Source organism: Zeugodacus cucurbitae, chromosome 3 (assembly GCF_028554725.1).
Source record: "Zeugodacus cucurbitae isolate PBARC_wt_2022May chromosome 3, idZeuCucr1.2, whole genome shotgun sequence".
NCBI lineage: Eukaryota > Metazoa > Arthropoda > Insecta > Diptera > Tephritidae > Zeugodacus > Zeugodacus cucurbitae.
The window spans coordinates 5,229,831-5,248,311 of NC_071668.1; the positions used below are offsets into that span (position 1 = coordinate 5,229,831).

Here is an 18,481-nt window from a genome sequence, read left to right on the forward strand (position 1 = left end):
CGGCATAAAGGCAGCTCCTTTTCGTGCTATCGAAGGCAGCTTTAAAATCGATAAACAGATGGTGAGTATCGATTCTTCTCTCTCGGGTCTTTTCCAAGATTTGGCGCATTGTGAATATCTGGTCCATTGTAGATTTTCCAGCTCTAAAGCCACACTGATAAGGTCCAATCAGTTCGTTGACAGTGGGCTTTAGTCTTTCACACAATGCGCTTGACAAAACCTTATATGCGATATTGAGGAGACTTATACCACGGTTATTGGCGCAGATTGTGGGATCTCCCTTTTTGTGGATTGGACAGAGCACACTAAGATTCCAATCGTCAGGCATGCTTTCTTCCGACCCTATTATACAAAGAAGCTGATGCATGCACCTTATCAGTTCTTCGCCGCCGTATTTGAATAGCTCGGCCGGTAATCCATCGGCCCCCGCCGCTTTGTTGTTCTTCAAGCGGGTAATTGCTATTCGAATTTCTTCATGGTCGGGTAATGGAACATCTGTTCCATCGTCATCGATTGGGGAATCGGGTTCGCCATCTCCTGGTGTTGTACTTTCGCTGCCATTGAGCAGGTCGGAGAAGTGTTCCCTCCATAATCCCAGTATGCTCTAGACATCCGTTACCAGACTACCTCCTCGGTCCCTACATGATAATGCTCCGGTCTTGAAACCTTCTGTAAATCGCCTCATCTTTTCATAACATTTTCGAGCATTACCCATGTCGGCCAGCTTTTCAAGCTTTTCATACTCACGCATTTCGGCCTCTTTCTTTTTACGTCTGCAAATGCGTCTCGCTTCCCTCTTCAGTTCTCGATATTTATCCCAGCCTTCTGCAGATAGTTCAAAATGGTTTGGTGACTAACTCCCATCTCCTGGCAGATGCCGGTCTAACTCGATGTTTTCCATGTTTTGATCGGTATTCGTCGTCACAGGTCTTCCGCCGGCTGGCTTATCCATAGTTTCGTTTTCACCCACTCTGAATCGTCGAAACCATTACTCCGCAGTTCGAAGTGATATAGTACCATCCCCCAAAACACCATTAGTCCCACGGAACGTTTCTCTAGCGGATTTGCCTTTAACGAAGGAAAACTTTAAAATAGCGGGAATTTCGGCGTTAGTGAACTCCATGTTTACACGTCTATAACTGTTGAACGCAATATCCAAACTAATCATTCTTAGCGTTGTTTTGTAGTTTAACAGATGTATAGTATTGCCAGATACGAGATCTCTAGCGCTTTATACATAGCCGCGTAATTCAAAGGGAAAGGCGGAAGGGAGATATTTGACAACCTAATATATATTGTTTGATTTTTTTTCATATTAAATATCTTGTTTTAGGGCAAATTTCAATAATTTTTTTTCTTTAGTTCAATGTTTTCCGCTATAAAGTCTTTATTGAACCACCCTGTATATAATTTTTTTTAAAGAACTCTCTTTATATGTATACATGCATATTTAGGTTGAAAGACTGACTGAAGCTAAGTAAAAACGGCATGTATTTTAATTGCTTATTTTCCACACAGTCAGAGCGCGCGAAGCAAAAACAAAAACAACAACAAAAAATGCGGCGACTTCATTAAAAATGTGCAGTGACTAAAAAGCGGAGCATTAAAGAGTTGTCGTGGTGAGTGTGAGACGAAGTGAGCTGCTGCGAATATGCCAATGGCAGCGCAGCAAAGAAAATACAGCCCTTACTCCACTGCCAAACAAGCGTTGCAAGCAAAGCGACAAACGACGCTGAATAAAGATAACATAAATGCACACATAGAAATGACTTACATATGCGCGCATATGTGTGTGTGTGTGTCTCACGTGTACGTGCTAGTGAAATAAAATTGACGTTGCGAGTAGGACAAGTGCGTGCGTGCAAAAGCAAAGTTGAAACCATGACAGTGTTGTATAGCAAATACACACCGGCCTTAGCAATATTTTTTCTTCTTCTTTATATGAACATGTAAATGTATATGTTTGTGTGTGTGTGTGCGGTTGTCGGCGAGTTTTAAAGTACTTACAGTTTAGCGCATATGCCTCTAGCCTGTCAACTGCTTGGTTGGCAGACGACGCGTCTACAGCTTCACTGCCTGCGTGATAAGCCTACATTTGTGATGTCTTTCTCCAATTCGGTTCGGTTGGTAAGGCGCTCGCGGGAATTTCAAAGTTGCGCGCACGTACATATGTAGAGACACACACAGTTGACAAGTGAGTTTTTCATTCAGTTGGCTTACTTTTGTATGTCGCATGAAGTCTAACTAGCATATTTAGTTTGTATGCGCTAGTTGTTATGTAATAATTTTGTATGGCGTTTTATGTAAATTATGTCATGCAGTTTGACGTTAGAAAGTAGTTGACAATGCTAATTTAGTTGGAAATTATTTTTATTTCATTTAATAAAATATTACTCATACGACCTGTCACACCGAAATTTTTTTTCTTTCATTTAAAAAATTATATGTAATTGAATTAGCGTAAATAGAAACAAATGTGCATAATTGAAAGGCAAATTTTATGCTACACAGTCTCTTGAGTGCCAACTTTCGAACCTTTTTCTTTATTTATGGTTTAATAAAGGAAAAAGTAATTAAATTAAATTGAATTGAAATTGTAACAAATCGCTTGCAATTAAATGTTGTTACGAGCATTACAACCTCATATACTCGCTCCAACTTCAAAAACTTGGCTTTCATTTTGATTCTTGGTTAGTTCGTAGTCATTTGAGTGCAAAGCATAAACGTTCGAGTACTTAATTTTATGGCGTTGGCAAAACAGCAAAAGGCATATAAGCTGGCGTGGCGGCGCATAAAAGTTGAACATGCACATTTAAAGTGCTATGAAACCGAAAGGACCACACAAGAAATGCTGAAAACAAAAAAAAAAGCAAAAGCTTTAAAGCAACTGTGGAAAAAGCTTTGTGGCATTAAACGTGTGCGCATAAAAAGTGCACAAAGTAGAAGCAGTAAAAAAATAATAAAAAAAGTACAAAGTATTAATTGCGCCAACAACATCAAACGGCATCATAAAAAGCCTTATGTTTGACCATTTTCGATTGTTTGACAACTTTGCTGCCTGCAACAAATTTGAACGGTCCGCGTTTGAGTGAGAGTCGGCGGCCATGTTTTCACACAACAATACAACTGTTTGCAATATTGTTATTATTATTATTGTTATTATGTGTTTTTGTTCAAACTTTCACGGGCTGGAAACAGAACTCAAATATAAGTTCAGCAAATGAAGCGTATGAACATATGAAATGCCTGCGGCAGCAAAGAAACTGCGGGAGCTCACTGAACAGGTCATTAACACATCAGTACCTTAGTATAGAGTATATGGAAGGAGCGCAAATAAATGAGCAGTGCTGGCTATGAAGGTCCTCGGCGGCGCATAAAGTTAATAATCCGCTTAGAGCAATAAGAAAAAAAATTTAGCTATATTTGAGAAGTAGATTTTAAAAGCATACAACTTTGGAGTGAAAAAAAAAATTAAAATTTTAAAATTTAAAATTAAATTTTTTTTTTGAAATAAAAAAGTAAAAAAAAAATCAAGAAATAAAAAATAAAACGAAAAAATAAACACTGAAGCAATAAAATCGAATGTGCTGTGGGTGTACAGATGAAGTGAAGCATTGTGTAAACTCATTTCAAATAAAAACAAACAGCTTAAGTGAGCAGAAATAAAAAAAAAATTAAAAAAAACAACACTAGCAAAACACTTGACCAGCGCAAATCGCATGAAACGAGGCGTCGACTGTGTTGCTTAGGCCATTACGTTGGCTGAGACATCATACTCACATCAAACCCACACACTTATACCTCTTACTTCTACAGCTGCTGTTTTCTTTCCGCTCGCTACATCTATGTATATCCATCTCCATCCAGCAAGTGTGTATGTTCGCTATCACTTTCACTCGCCAAAGTTGCCGCACGTGTTTCCATATACAAATCGAATAAGCTGTCCATCGAACGAAGCTGCTAATCGCTTTGTATTTTTGTAGAATTCTTTTTTTTGCAAAGCTGAGCAATTTTATTTTCAATTCTAATTGAAGTTGGCGATTCACTTTGTGAATCATTGATTGTGTGATTTGCATATTCGTGGATATATGTATATAATAATAAGAATTTTAGAGATTTGTTGGCACTTAGAAGCTTACAATACGATAAACAACACAGCAGAGATGTGGCAATTATATATAATATGTACTGAGGAAGCTGATAGCCACTTATGACTGACTATTATGTTGAATTTGAGAAAAAAATAATACCCAAGCTACCAAATTAATGTTTCTACAATCATAATTCATTATTTTAATTCATATCCTAACAAAATATTTCCATATAAGAGATATGTGTAAAAATATTCAGCATTTTATATCTCATTTACTTATCTTAACATTTTATATTTTAAAACTAGCTCAGCTCCAGCGCTAGCTGCTCATATTTATTCAGCAAGCATAAGCATACATACTACTTATATAAATACAGCAGCATAACAAACAATTCACCAACGTTGAACAAATAAATTTTGGTCACATATGCATTTAATTTCACCTGCTACTACAATTCTTATGAATTCTTATGAATTATACGGCTAACATGTAGCATTTCGCAAATAATTATATAGCGAAGACTAAAATGTACAATATATGTATGTGCTTATGCTACACGTGTTTCTTTGCCAAGTTAGATAAGAACATTTTTAGTGCCAATTAGATTATGTCAGTGTAGAAAAATTTGCATGAAAAACCAGCAACATATGCATAATTGCTACACGTAGTACAAGCTGGAGCAATGGCTTTGCATGCAAATATGTTACGCATACGCCATGTACGTCAAATGCCGTTCTATATACATTCCATATACATATGTATAAATATATATGTGTGTGTGTACACAAAGCGTATTCAAAGTGTATTCAAAGCTTTGTGAGGCAGGTGCTGTGTGCAAATGTTATTAGTTGATTGTGTCTTATTTAAAGCATTGCGTAAAGCTTGGCATTGGCGCTTAAGTAGAAATTTATATGCATTAAAAAGTATATGACGCCAAAGAGCTCAGGTTGCTTGTTTGTGCTGAGAAGAATTTTGAACAGTAATTTTGAGTCTGTTTTAATAAATTACGCATTAGCAAATGACAAGTTGTAGAAATAGTATTTTATTTAATTTTCTAAATATTTGGTGAGATTGTGATATTGCATAGCATAAATATTACTCATACGACCTGTCAAACTATATTTATTTTATTATTAAATTATAGATATTATTTTATATTATTAAATTAGAGAAAATGCATAATATTTACATGCAAATATTGCTTTAAAATGCTAGTACGTCATGTGAAAATTTATAAAAAAAAATTAATTAAATTATTAAAAATTAAGGCGAAAAACTGTTTATGCCTCACTGATATCAATAATACTTCTTTAGCTGCGCAGCAAATGGAATTTTAGATTTAATAAGCGTTAATTCTCTCGTCAGTAGTGCGTACAAATCATTTGCGGATAATCTACCGAATTTCTGATTTAAATATTATACGCTTTTGTCAGCTTTACACATCAATTAGGAAATTACTCTCTTTGGCTCTATTATGAATATTTGTATTAATATATTTATTTATTTAATAAAGTTAAGTATTTATATATAATTATAGCTCGAATTAAATAGTCGTTGTTATGACTTTGCGGCGAACTTTAATAAAATATGTAGTACCTATGCTGTATAGAAATATAACTCATACGCCATGGCCAATATTAGGTTCAAAGTCATAATTAAGTTGAAAAACAGCTTTAAGTTTTTGAAGACCTTTTATTAAAATTAAAATTAAAATTAAAATTAAAATTAAAATTAAAATTAAAATTAAAATTAAAATTAAAATTAAAATTAAAATTAAAATTAAAATTAAAATTAAAATTAAAATTAAAATTAAAATTAAAATTAAAATTAAAATTAAAATTAAAATTAAAATTAAAATTAAAATTAAAATTAAAATTAAAATTAAAATTAAAATTAAAATTAAAATTAAAATTAAAATTAAAATTAAAATTAAAATTAAAATTAAAATTAAAATTAAAATTAAAATTAAAATTAAAATTAAAATTAAAATTAAAATTAAAATTAAAATTAAAATTAAAATTAAAATTAAAATTAAAATTAAAATTAAAATTAAAATTAAAATTAAAATTAAAATTAAAATTAAAATTAAAATTAAAATTAAAATTAAAATTAAAATTAAAATTAAAATTAAAATTAAAATTAAAATTAAAATTAAAATTAAAATTAAAATTAAAATTAAAATTAAAATTAAAATTAAAATTAAAATTAAAATTAAAATTAAAATTAAAATTAAAATTAAAATTAAAATTAAAATTAAAATTAAAATTAAAATTAAAATTAAAATTAAAATTAAAATTAAAATTAAAATTAAAATTAAAATATAAATGGTATCAAAAGAACTCACAAAGCAGCTAAACATAACAAATTTCTATAATGAAATAACTAAAGTGCTTAAATAAAACTTCATAAATATGTCTCACCACCACTATTAAAATACTTCTATGTGAATGCAGGTAAAGTTCAAAAGTTATTTGAATGTCCACAGCAACTGGCGCTATGCAACAAAAACATATTTACTAACCCATCAAAATGAATGAAGAGCTGCTTGTGCAGTATATAAAAGTGAAATATTAGCAAAGCATAAAATAAAAGAGTGTAAGAAAAAAGACAAATTGAGGAAGTAATTTTTAAATATATTAAAAAATAATTTCTTAAAAAAATCCACAATGTCTAGGCTGATTTTATTAAAATATTTATATGTGCCCTTGAAGTAGCGCTTTTTATAGACTTCTCATCGTCATAAGCAACAAATATTAATTTGGAGTTTATTTCAACGCTCTAAGAATGACAAGTATTTATTGTTGAACCTTACTTTGGAACCTCAATTGGTTACAGAGAAGTAGTTCTGAATGTGCTTTCTAAGGAACAAAGATATCTATATACGAATAAATCAAGAAAAGAACAAGCAATATATTCACAAATTTTAGAATAATATTGCCACCTGTTAAAATATTAATAACAAGCAAAAAGATTAAAAAAAAATTCTCCCTGAAAGTATGCTTTTCGTTTACAATTTAGACATGAAAGTTTACAGACCATTAATTGACAAAGTTCCTTAAATAATATAATCGCTTTAAAATCCGTAATTACTGCTTTGACGCATACAGCTTTTATTGCATTTGAAAACATGAACAAAAACTTTTTACTTTTTACTATTGCGGAAAACTATAAAATACTTGCGTTTTCAAATGATATATTATACTCCAACGAAAAGCGCAATGAAAATAAAATAATAAACCGCCAGTACTCGCTGTATTATTGCAAGCTATGCGGATGATATCATCGAAGTGAGACGGCATAATAAATTTGCCAATGCTGTACGGTTTATAACTGCTGCTGGCGACAGCACACAAGGTTGGTAGACAAGCAGAGAGCTCCACTCTAATCTACTCTCGAGCAATTGCAGAAATTCCCAGTATTCCAAAAAAGCTTTGCGGAAGCTGGAGAGAGCGTCGCAATGTTTATGTTTTGATTTTAGCAGGCGCTCACAGCTTTTTGTGTTTTTGTATTGCGCGCTCTCTGCTTTGGCATTTTAGCTGAAATAAAAGTAAGAACATTCGCACATACTCGCACCATACAATTTTATACACATTTGTGCGATTGCCAAATACGCGACCTGCATTCATGCTTGTTTGGGTGTTGCCATTTACTCGTATAATAATATTTGTGTGCCGGTGTGTGTGTGTGTATGTGGTTGGCTGAGTGCTTCCTGACGGCGCACTTTAATTGTGCCAACGGAAATTTTTATGCGTTCATTTACAATTTTTATGCTATTTCCAGTGAAATTTCGCAATATAATTTAGCGGAAATAATAGTAGTTGGGCTTGCGTAAATATTTACACATTTACGAGCCAACACTATGCTTTGTTTGGCGTGTATATGTGCGTTGGTAAAGCGACAGCGATATAAATAATGCCACGTTTGAGTTGGAAAGTACACCTTTATGAAGCAATTGAAGTGAGGCTCAGCTTAATGATTAATCAAATGAAAGTAAAATACCGGATAGTGGCAGGATTAGTTGATGCCATTATATGTATAACTATACAAATACTCCTCCGAGTTCTATAGCAATGTTTATATCAAAGCAGCTGCTCTATTTCAAGAGCTTTAATTATAATCTTAATATATATTTATCCTTCCACTAATTTAGCTGCATTGCATGCCATCAGCACAATTCTAAATCACCAAGCTTTTTACAGCTTTTTCACGAACACATTTGGTAGAATTTCGCTTTGTTCATATTTGAAAATTATCATGACTGTTATTATTAAAATGTCCGTAAACTGTTAATTGTGCGAGATAGACCACAGGCTATAAACTGGCACATTTACTTAATTTGCATTTAAATGAAAGCCACCGAGTTTTATGAGATCAATTTGCAAAAGATTCGCCGTGTGCTGATAAAGCAATGCTCAATTATGATAAATATTAATTTTATAATTTAATTTTTGAGTTGAAAAATATGAAAAATAAGTAAAGCTAATTGTTGGAGTAATTTTCGATACAAAAAATATTATATTTTGACTAAAAGTTCTAAAAATTTAACAATAACAGGATGACGTCAACTACTTAGAACTTCGTAACTTATAAGTAGACTCACTAAAACAACTTACTCCAACTCAACAAAGATATTTCAATTATATCAAATCCTTCATTAAGCCACCTTTCAACCATTTATAACCTAAAAATCCCTACTTAGTCTTCTCCAATATTCTTCTCACAAATAAAATTATATCGAAAATCAAATTTACTTTCTTTTTTTTGCAGAATTCGAAGAAAATATCTTCACCCATTTGTCTAATCAAATTCAGTTGCTGTTGGTCAGGCGCACCGTTTTAATGGCTAATCTCCAAGCAACAAAAGGACAACGAGATAGATATTGATGTATTTTGAGCTATCAATTTTTCGCTCATTTGTTGCTGCCAACAACGTTTGGCCGAAATGTTTAAAATGACAACACATTACTCAAGGTTCAACACACATATGTTTGGGATATTCGCATTAGGGAAGTGCTTATTTTAATCGAATAAACTTAAGCTATACTAATTGACTACACTTTTAGCTTACTTTTCTGCAAAATACAGAAGAAGATCTCACAATAGACGAAATAGAAAAAAAATATAGAATTTTAATGCAATTAAGTTGATTATATTGCTTTCTAAACCAACATCATTTGATTATACCAGTTTATTTGATTTATACCAGTTGTTCGTTTGATACACTACTCTCTAAACTTTGGCGAACCAAATACAATTTATATTTCTGCTACATATCTACACTATAGAGAGATCTTTAAAGAGAGAGACTACTTAAGAAAAGGCTCAAACCAAAATGTATCAAATTTTATACCAGTTATCATTTGAGAAGTCAGCAAGATTTGGCCAAAATGATTCAACACATATGGCTGGTATATTTATAGTAAGGAGATACTTTCTCAAGGAGTAATTTAAAGTGAAAGATACGAAAAATAGTGGACAGAATAATAAAATATATAATAAGAACAACCATAATATATATAATATATACCGAACATGCTGTAGTTTAAGCTCTTAAATTTTCCTCGAATTCTACACACCTTCACTTAAACATATACACATATAAATATGCCATGAAAACCTTCAACTACAGCCTCGGATTGATTGTAAAGAAACCCATAAACAAACTAATAAACGAAAAATTGTCGTGCGGCAGTAATATCTTTAGGGGTTGCTTACCATAGCCAAGTGTCTACGGTAATTTCCGCTTACAACCTAAATTTGACCTAATATCTCCGTGAGGATTTGCCAACGCACACACACACACACAAAACTAAATGCTGTCGGTAAATAAATAAATAAATAAATAAACAAAGAAAGTGTGTATCCACAGCAAAATGGGAAAAGTACCAAATATTTTCAAAGCAAAAAATGAAAAGAAGGCAAATAAAATGAACAGCGTGGAGAATCAAACCAAGTGAGAATGATTGCAAAGCTGAACAGCTGCCAATTGTATACGAAATTTTCTGATGCAACGGAGCGAAACAAGAGTGGACACAGCGCCAAATGAGTGTTGCTGTGCCAACAGCAGTGACGTAACGTTGGCCGTAAATAAGCTTGTGTAATGTGGCAACGTAAATTAAAGATACATGTGTTTTATGTAGCTAAGAGAGCGAGGTCAATTTTTTATTTTTTTAGTTTAAAGACAGAAATCTGAAATGAGTATGGTAGTAGTGGGAGTTTGGCATGCGGTATGTCTTTTTGTCTTTTGAGAACTGAAAAACTGTCCTATTTTTTGTAATTGAGCAATTTACAATTTCCCACATACGCAGTTACATTAAAAGCACAGCACTTTCTGTTTTAATAATGAACGGATTTACTTGGATTTATTATGGCTTAAATATTCACAGAAAAAAATTATTTGTCCAATGTTATGAAAGAAAAATAAATATGAATTCACAAATTATAGTAATCGAACTGCACTAAAACAATCAAATATAAAATGGTTGCCGTCATATAGCTGGCGCCAGTGCGAAAATTCCACTCCACTAAGCCGCAGAAGCGAAAGCGTACAGTTTCGCCGGCCATGAATATGCTTAGCATTTCGAACTGTAAATAAATAATGGCATAACAATATTTTTCAATTTCATTTATAGTTTGCTAAATGTTTTTTTTTTTATTATTTTTCTTATTTATTTTCGTGAAGGCTTAAAACGAATTCACATTTTTAAATAAATTTTCATATTAAAAATGTATGAGAGATTACAATTCGGATGAGAATAAAATAATAAGAATGTGAAACAGGAAAAATGAAATTCAGAATTAACAGTTTCTGTGCAATTTATTTCATAAATATTCTACTAAAAGTAATATTTTCGCATTTATTTATTATAAGTGTTCATCAAAAATATGTAAAGAATTTCGTTATTATTTTCATACTGAAATAAAGTCTAAACCTGCAGCCTATAGATTTCTTCGATGAAAACAGCGCGGCAAAATCGGCGGGGCGCCTTATGGCATAGAACCTTAGGCTCAGTGAGGTGTTTGCAATTGGAAAAGCCGCTGAGCTATACTTAAGCGCACCAACAGGATACTCTAAAGTAAACATATACGTAGACAATCAGGCGGCAATCAAGGCAATATATTCCTTCAGCATATCGGTCAAAAGTGTCTTAAGTGGTAGGACAGCAGTGGATGATGACGCCAGAAATAGACGACTTCAATTATACTGGGAGCCAGGCCAAACGAGGCGTAAAACTGTCATCCGAAAACATGATGAACGTAGATAGACCTATGCACTGTCTATATGATGATCTAGACAGAAACTTGGTAAAAAAGTTCAAAGCGCGCTGGAAGAATATACCGGGAATGCAAAACCGCAAAAGTTATGTGCAAGGTGGTAGATAAGAAGTACATGAAATTTCTATTGGCGCTCGATAGAAGCAAATGTAGGAATATGGTCGGCATACTCACTGGTCACTGTCTTGTGGCGGCGCACGCCTACAAGATGGGGCTGATAGATCGTGAAGACTACAGGAAATGTCAAGAGCAAGGCACCAGAGAAACAATGGAGCACCTCTTCTGTGAATGTCCTGCTTTGTCAAGACAACGGCTTCAGCATTTTGGGGCTACACATTACGTTAATCTGGAAAAGATTTCGTTGGTGAATCCACAAAACCTTTTGAAATTCGCAACAAGCGCTGGCATCCTAAAGGATGATTACTCTTCATTACCTATGTGACGCAAATATGGTATCGCAAAAGACCAAAACTGGTCTATGTGTGGCGTTTTAGCCTACCAGAGTAACCTAACCTAACCTAAAGTCTGAACACGTTTAAGAAATTTAACAATTATTGGTATTTGAAGCTGTCATCTGTCAGCTGTCAACTGTCACATACGACGAAACAAAGAACTACGAGCTTAGAAATAAAACCTTTCAACCATGAAGAAATTGCATAAGTGAATTCAAGTCAAAAGTAAGGTTATCTTATTAAAAAGCAAACGTTTTTTAGTAAAATGCTCATTTCCATTCAATATTCAATCAGTAAATACATATTTGGTTTTCACTCACCTCATGTTGAAGCGCAGGTGGTAAGCTCTTCAACTGAGACAACTTTTTCAGCAAGAAGCCCGTCTCTTTGGACGACGCCATAGAACGCTCACATATAACCATAAAGAATCCCAAATCCAAAGTGTTGATAAAGTAGATCTGCAGGAACAACGTGGGTGAGAAGAGTTCTTGAGGCAATACATTGCCACCGAGGTAAACGAGAAAGTAGAACGTCGACATGACATTGCCAAACAAAATAATAGCGAGGAAGAGCAACACTTGCCACTCGTAATGCTTGCAAACGCGCTTGGCCAAAGCGCAAATCCGCACATATTGACGACACAAATCGGTGATGGCACTCTCGTCGAAATTTCTACGACCATACCGCCGCTTAGCGCTGTGAGACTGAGCCCCCGCATCAAATGCAATATCAGTCACATGCTCAAATGGCATATCGAACGCGTTTGGTGCACGCTCGCCCCACAGCCGCACCACCTCTTGAAAATTCCAATTAACCTGCTGCAATTGCCGATAGATATTGAGTAGCGCGAAATGGAAATTGGTCACCGTCAAGTAGGTGACGTTCTTCATGGCGAACATGAAAACGACATATAAGACATACTTTAATGACGGATGCGGATTAATGCCCATCTTGCCGCTTATGCTCGACACCTCCTGCAGCAGTGTCATTACGCTCTTGGCTATGATGCAGTTGTAATAGAATGCTTCGATCTGATTATTTGATTTCACAGTCCATCTTCGTTGCCAGCGCTGTTGACGCCGCTGCATTTGCACCAGCTCATTGTGCAGTCTGAAGAGCTCCTTCCGGCGGCACCAATTCGTAATGACGATCACGTAGAGTGTGCAAAAGCCGAGTATGTAATGAATGTGCGCGAGTAATTTATTTAACGGCTTATCGCTGATGAAATGTATTTCGTTCATTTTTGATTTTAGAAAATATATGTACAGAGTCATCAGCGCAATTGCAATATTTATCAGTGGCCAATAGTAGTTCAGCCATCGTGCGATTGTCAAACGTCGTGTGCCCGTGTTGTATTTGTAGGGGAAGAGGCCGAGCGCGGTGGAGAACAGGAACTGCGTTGAAATGCATGTGTCCGCCACTAATTTGCGCATTTGCCGCAGCACAGTCTTCGTTGTCTCTGAACACATGTCTGAAGGGTTACTGCCTGAGGCTTTGTAGCTTAGGTGTTGCTTCAGAAAGCACTTAATATTATTATTTGTTTAATATTTATTTAATATTTGGATAATGTCAGTCAGTGTTAAGCATTTTCTTAATCAGGAGGTATATTTAGCTGATAGCCTCTGTGTTGTGTTGTAGTTGTCATCGTGGACAACGAGTAGTATTACAGCGAGTATATGAGTCAGTATTTTTCCGAAATATTTACTAAGTTTGTACCGATAAATATTATAAACCCCTTTTTCTATATGCATAACTTGATACTTTTTATTTTTATTTCAAAGCATGAATGAACCTTTCTCTTCTTTAAAAAAAAGTACCATTACACTCGCGAAGATTTATGTTGTCATAAATTATTTATGACCGGAAATGAAACAATATTTCATTTATGCAACACTTAAACTACTTGCACAGATGCATTATTACTTATGAATGTAAATATGAGGATATATACGTATGTATTTTATAGATGAACATACTATATCTATATCATCTATATCATCTATATCATCTATATCACAACTCCGCTACAGTAGGAAGTCAGCTGAACAATAGCTATGGAGTTGAAGAGCTTGTCTTTCTATTATTGTGCTCTATTGTCATTGTTAATCAGTGAACTGATGCACCGTTAACAGTTATAACACGACAACCGACGTTAACAATACGGCTGAAAAGCATTGTGAGAACGCGCGAATAGGAAAATGAAGAGAAAGTTTAAACTAACTGGATATACCTTAAGCTTTCTTTTCTTTAAAATACACAATAAAAAAATCTAACTAGGCTAAATAGAACAAAACTACTCGCAAGTAGGTCGTAAACATACATAAAGCAAGCAGTCTGTTGGAAGACGGTGAATTTTAATGAAACTAGGATATAATAACAAAGTCGTCTTCGATTCGACACTACGCTGCTCACTATATTTGTCGTCTGCTCTCTTGACAAGCAATTTATCTGATATAGGAGGTGCAATATTCTTTTTATACTGCTTTGCACTCAATCTCTATTAAATGATGCCAGTTTATTTAATTTATACCAGTTCTTTGTTCGATTCACTACTCTCTAAGCTCTATCAACACCAGCTTAGGCTACCTGACCACTGTAGTGTCTTCCAAGCAAAGTAGCAGTGGACACACTGCTCCGTATGGTGACCTTTTAGAGAGGTTTGTATTCACTCCGACAGCAGAGCGGCAATACTGGCATTGGAATCGATGACAGTACGCTCCGGGCTAGTTAAGGAGTGTCTTAGATCCTTATCAATAGCATCCATCTATTTTGCTAGCCGACTAGTGTGGTACCCGGTCACCGCGGGATCGTTGGTAACTGTTTAGCGGACAAGCTTGCAAGAGAGGGTATCCTAGCTACATTGACGTCGGAATGGGAGCGCGTTGGTAGTGCATGGTCCACCTACGCAAGAGCGCTCGACATGCAGACTACGCATGAGCTCGTCAAACGCTGGTCAACTACCAGTACTTGTGCAGTGGCAAAGTCCTTTTGGCCCTCTGTGGAGCGTAGGCGGTTCAACTGCTTTCTCTGGACAAGGTCCATCTCAGCGCGATCATTGGTGTACTTACTGGACATCGTCCTGGGTACCCAATGCGTTGAGACTTGGGATCGTGGCAGATGCAAGTTGGCAAAGCTGTATGGAGGAAGGCGAGGTGGAATCATCTAAGCATTTCCTTCTTCATTGTCCAGACTGAGGTTAAAACATCTCGGAAGGCCCTTTTTCGGCGATCCTAGCGAATTAGCTAGACTCGACATTAGCCGTCTTAAGTAATTAGTAACGGATTCCAAGCGTTTTGCTGAATCTTAAAGGTCTTTGATCCATAGGGATCACAATGTACATCGCCAGACTGTCTAAGTGAGATTTTCTGTTTTTGCAGAGATCTGCCTACAAACCTAACCTAACCTAAGCCTTGGAGAATCAAAGAGAATTTATATTTCTGCCAAATATCTAAGCTGCAGAGAGACCTTGAAACTGTAAGACTACTTAAAAAGTCTTTATTTTTATACCAGTTTGTGGTCTAAACTATACATAACCTTAAAACAGAAAACAAATGTACAAACTCTGAGATTATTTTCGACATTTGAGGTTATGTTTTGTGTAATAAATTAAAACTCTTCGGACCGAAAATATTAAAAATTTCACAAAAATCTCGACAGTGATCCTTCATTCAATATATTGGACTAAATGTGGCATAAATATATACTACTACATATAACAACCAGTTTTCATTGTTAGGGCCAACATTAAGTTGCAGACTTTTGAGACTATGCCAATTCATTCCATTGACTCACCCTAATGTTGTGTAAACTCAAGCTGACTACTGCTTGTTTAGCTAAGCGTTGCATTAGAGTATAGTGCAGTGGTAAAGACTGAAGCCACAAACATGCGACCATGCACTCATACACTCGCCGTACACATTCGCCACTCGCCACTGCGCTTAGGTGTAATCAAGTAGGTCACCGGATTCTTACCCATCGCACTCCACTTTGGTTGCTTTGGCTTGGTCGGTCGGTTGTTGGCTTGTATTCGGGGTACTGTAAAGCGCTTCACTGGCTTACTCGCCACTACCAACAGCTTGTTGACGCTGCTACAAGCCGCACACACAACCACATAGCGCAACGAAATGCTGCTTAGCCGGGTCGTGTATGTACGAGTATGGATGGGTTGGAAATCATAAAGCATTATACTAGTATACTGCAGCTGCTTTAGGGATTATATTCATTTCGTTGTAACGCTGTGGCGCTACAACAACAGCAATGCCATTTCCCAATAGCAAAATGGGTGAGCACAATGACAGCGTGAACACTTCGATGCCACAAATTTCGGAAGGAAAGGAAATGCAGCGAGTGAAGCGCAAACAATATGCTACGCTCCGAGCACTTATTCATATATGTATGTGTTTATATATTTATATATTCATATATTTGTACTTAAAATGCAAACACACACACACAAACACATAGAATGTATGCGAGTTACTAACTTGTTATGCAAGTTCGCCATACAAAGCGTATTCTCTTGCCAGCTATTTGGTGATTTTACTTTGTTCTGGCTAAGCGGTAGCTGCACTCGTACATAGTTGTGTCTTACAGTCTTTGAGCAGAGCAATGTTGCACCAAAAACACCCCCCACCAGCAAAGTAAGCAGCAGTAAGCAAGCGGGGGAAGTATGCATTTGTGTACTTGTTAAGAATATTAGTAAAAATTGTATCCACTGCGGGGCTTAAATAGCACAAGCGATATTTGTACGTAATCCATTTGACTATGTAAGCGTATCCACACAGTGGAGACGGAGTAAATATTGGGTTAGTAAGAATTGAATTGCTTGCGAAATAAAATATAAGCAAATATCATTGCTTTTGTGATAAAGCTTTGTGTGTGGATTAAGTGCGTTTATGTATGTGTTTTTGTATGATTATTTGAGCTTAGCGATTTGCTTGGGGAAACATGTGCGGAAATATCTATTTGGTGATTGCAGTACTTCATGATTAATGTCATTAAAAAAACATATTACATTACCAAGAGAAAAAAGCTTTCTGACTTTTAAGATTCAACTTTTAAGTAGCCGGTTCGATGCGGAATTAATAGATCGTTTCATAAATCGAGAACTCTGAAGAAACAGTTACTCTAAATTAAAAGTGTGTATAACTGAAGTGGACTTAGAATTATTTATAAGCATTCTTGGCTCCCCAGAAGATTTCTCGAACTTTGGCACCTGTATTATATAATATATAGCTTTGCTTTTTTTTAAGCGAGAAGCAACAGAACAACACTCATTACATAATAAAAGATCTGTAAAACAAATTTGTAATACAAATCTCTAATTTTTTTATAACTTTGATAAGGATGGATAAAAATTTAAATACATTGCTTAATATTAGGTTGTCAAATATCTCCTTTCCGCCTTTTTTGTCTTTTGAACTTCGCGGCTATGTATAAAGCGCTGCAGAGCACGAATCTGGCAATACTACACATCTTTGAAAGGTCTGGACATAACCTACAAAAGGACGCTATACATGATTAGTTTGGATTATATGTGTAAACCTGGAGTTCACTAACGCCGAAATTCGCGCTATTTTAAAGTTTTCCTTCGTTAAAGGCAAATCCGCTAGAGAAACGTTCCGTGAGATTAATGGTGTTTTGGGCGATGGTAGTATATCACTTCGAACTGCGGAGGAATGGTTTCGACGATTGAGAGCGGATGAAAACGACACCATGGATAAGCCAGCCGGCGGAAGACCTGTACCGATCAAATTATGGAAAACATCGAGTTAGACCGGTATGTGACATCTCGTGACATTGCCCAGGAGATGGGAGTTGGTCACCAAACCATCTGCAGAAGACTAGATACATAGTGGATTGGTTGCCGCATGATTTAACGCAAAAAAACCTGGTGGACCGAATCAACGCCCACGATATGCTGCTGAAACGGAACGAACTCGATCCATTTTTGAAGCGGATGGTGACTGGCGACAAAAAATTGAACACATACGGCAACATCCAGCGAAAACGGTCGTGGTCGAAGCCCAGTGAATCGTCCCAAACAGTGGCCAAGTCGGGATTGACGGCCAAAAAGGATTTGCTGTGTGTTTGGTGGGATTGGAAGGCAATCATCCACTATGAGCTGTTCCCATATGGCCAGACGCTTAATTCTGCCATCCACTGCGCACAACTGGACCACCTTTGACCTCGCTTTACAAAATTATTTTTCTGCATGAACTTTTTAAAGTAACTCTCGCGTCATTGTATAGTTTTGGTAAATTGATATGTTTCCATCAAGTCAAAGTGATATAAATTTTATTTTAATTTATAATAGATGGCAACATTTGCTTTATAAAAATTCCTACATAACTACTTCATACTAAAAAAAATTAATAAACTAATTTTTTGAATAAAAAAAATTAAAAAAAAAAATTTTAAAAATTGGCAACTCTCTTTTTTTGATTTTGTTTGTTTTTTTAAATCTTATTTTTAGTATATTAATATGTTTCCATCAAGTCAAAAATAAATTAATTTTAGTTTTATTTATAATATGTGGCAACCCTTTCTTTAAAATTTTTTTCTGGCTACTGTCTCCTTAAAATTAGTTCAATAATTTCATTATGTTAATAGAAAATAATTTGAAAGTTAATTTAAAATTGAAAAAAGTTGGCAACTCTCT

At 35.1% G+C, this 18,481-nt stretch overlaps 1 protein-coding gene across 1 annotated transcript; it reads right to left on the reverse strand.

The window, feature by feature from the left end:
- Positions 1 to 10,525: 10,525 nt before the first annotated feature.
- LOC105214213 (gustatory receptor for bitter taste 22e-like) lies at positions 10,526 to 13,289 on the reverse strand. Its single transcript, XM_011187506.2, has 2 exons — positions 12,141 to 13,289; positions 10,526 to 10,678 (listed from the first exon to the last, which is right to left on the reverse strand). The coding sequence occupies exons 1-2, from the start codon at positions 13,287 to 13,289 to the stop codon at positions 10,526 to 10,528; spliced, it is 1,302 nt and encodes a 433-aa protein (XP_011185808.2).
- Between the last annotated feature and the right edge of the window lie 5,192 nt (positions 13,290 to 18,481).

Bases quoted from the DNA above. Each gene is read 5' to 3' on its own strand.
- LOC105214213 (XM_011187506.2), bottom strand. From the start codon at position 13,289: ATGTGTTCAGAGACAACGAAGACTGTGCTGCGGCAAATGCGCAAATTA. The intron at 10,679-12,140 runs GTGAGTGAAAAC...ATTTATTTACAG, and splicing joins CACCTGCGCTTCAACATGAG to TTCGAAATGCTAAGCATATT.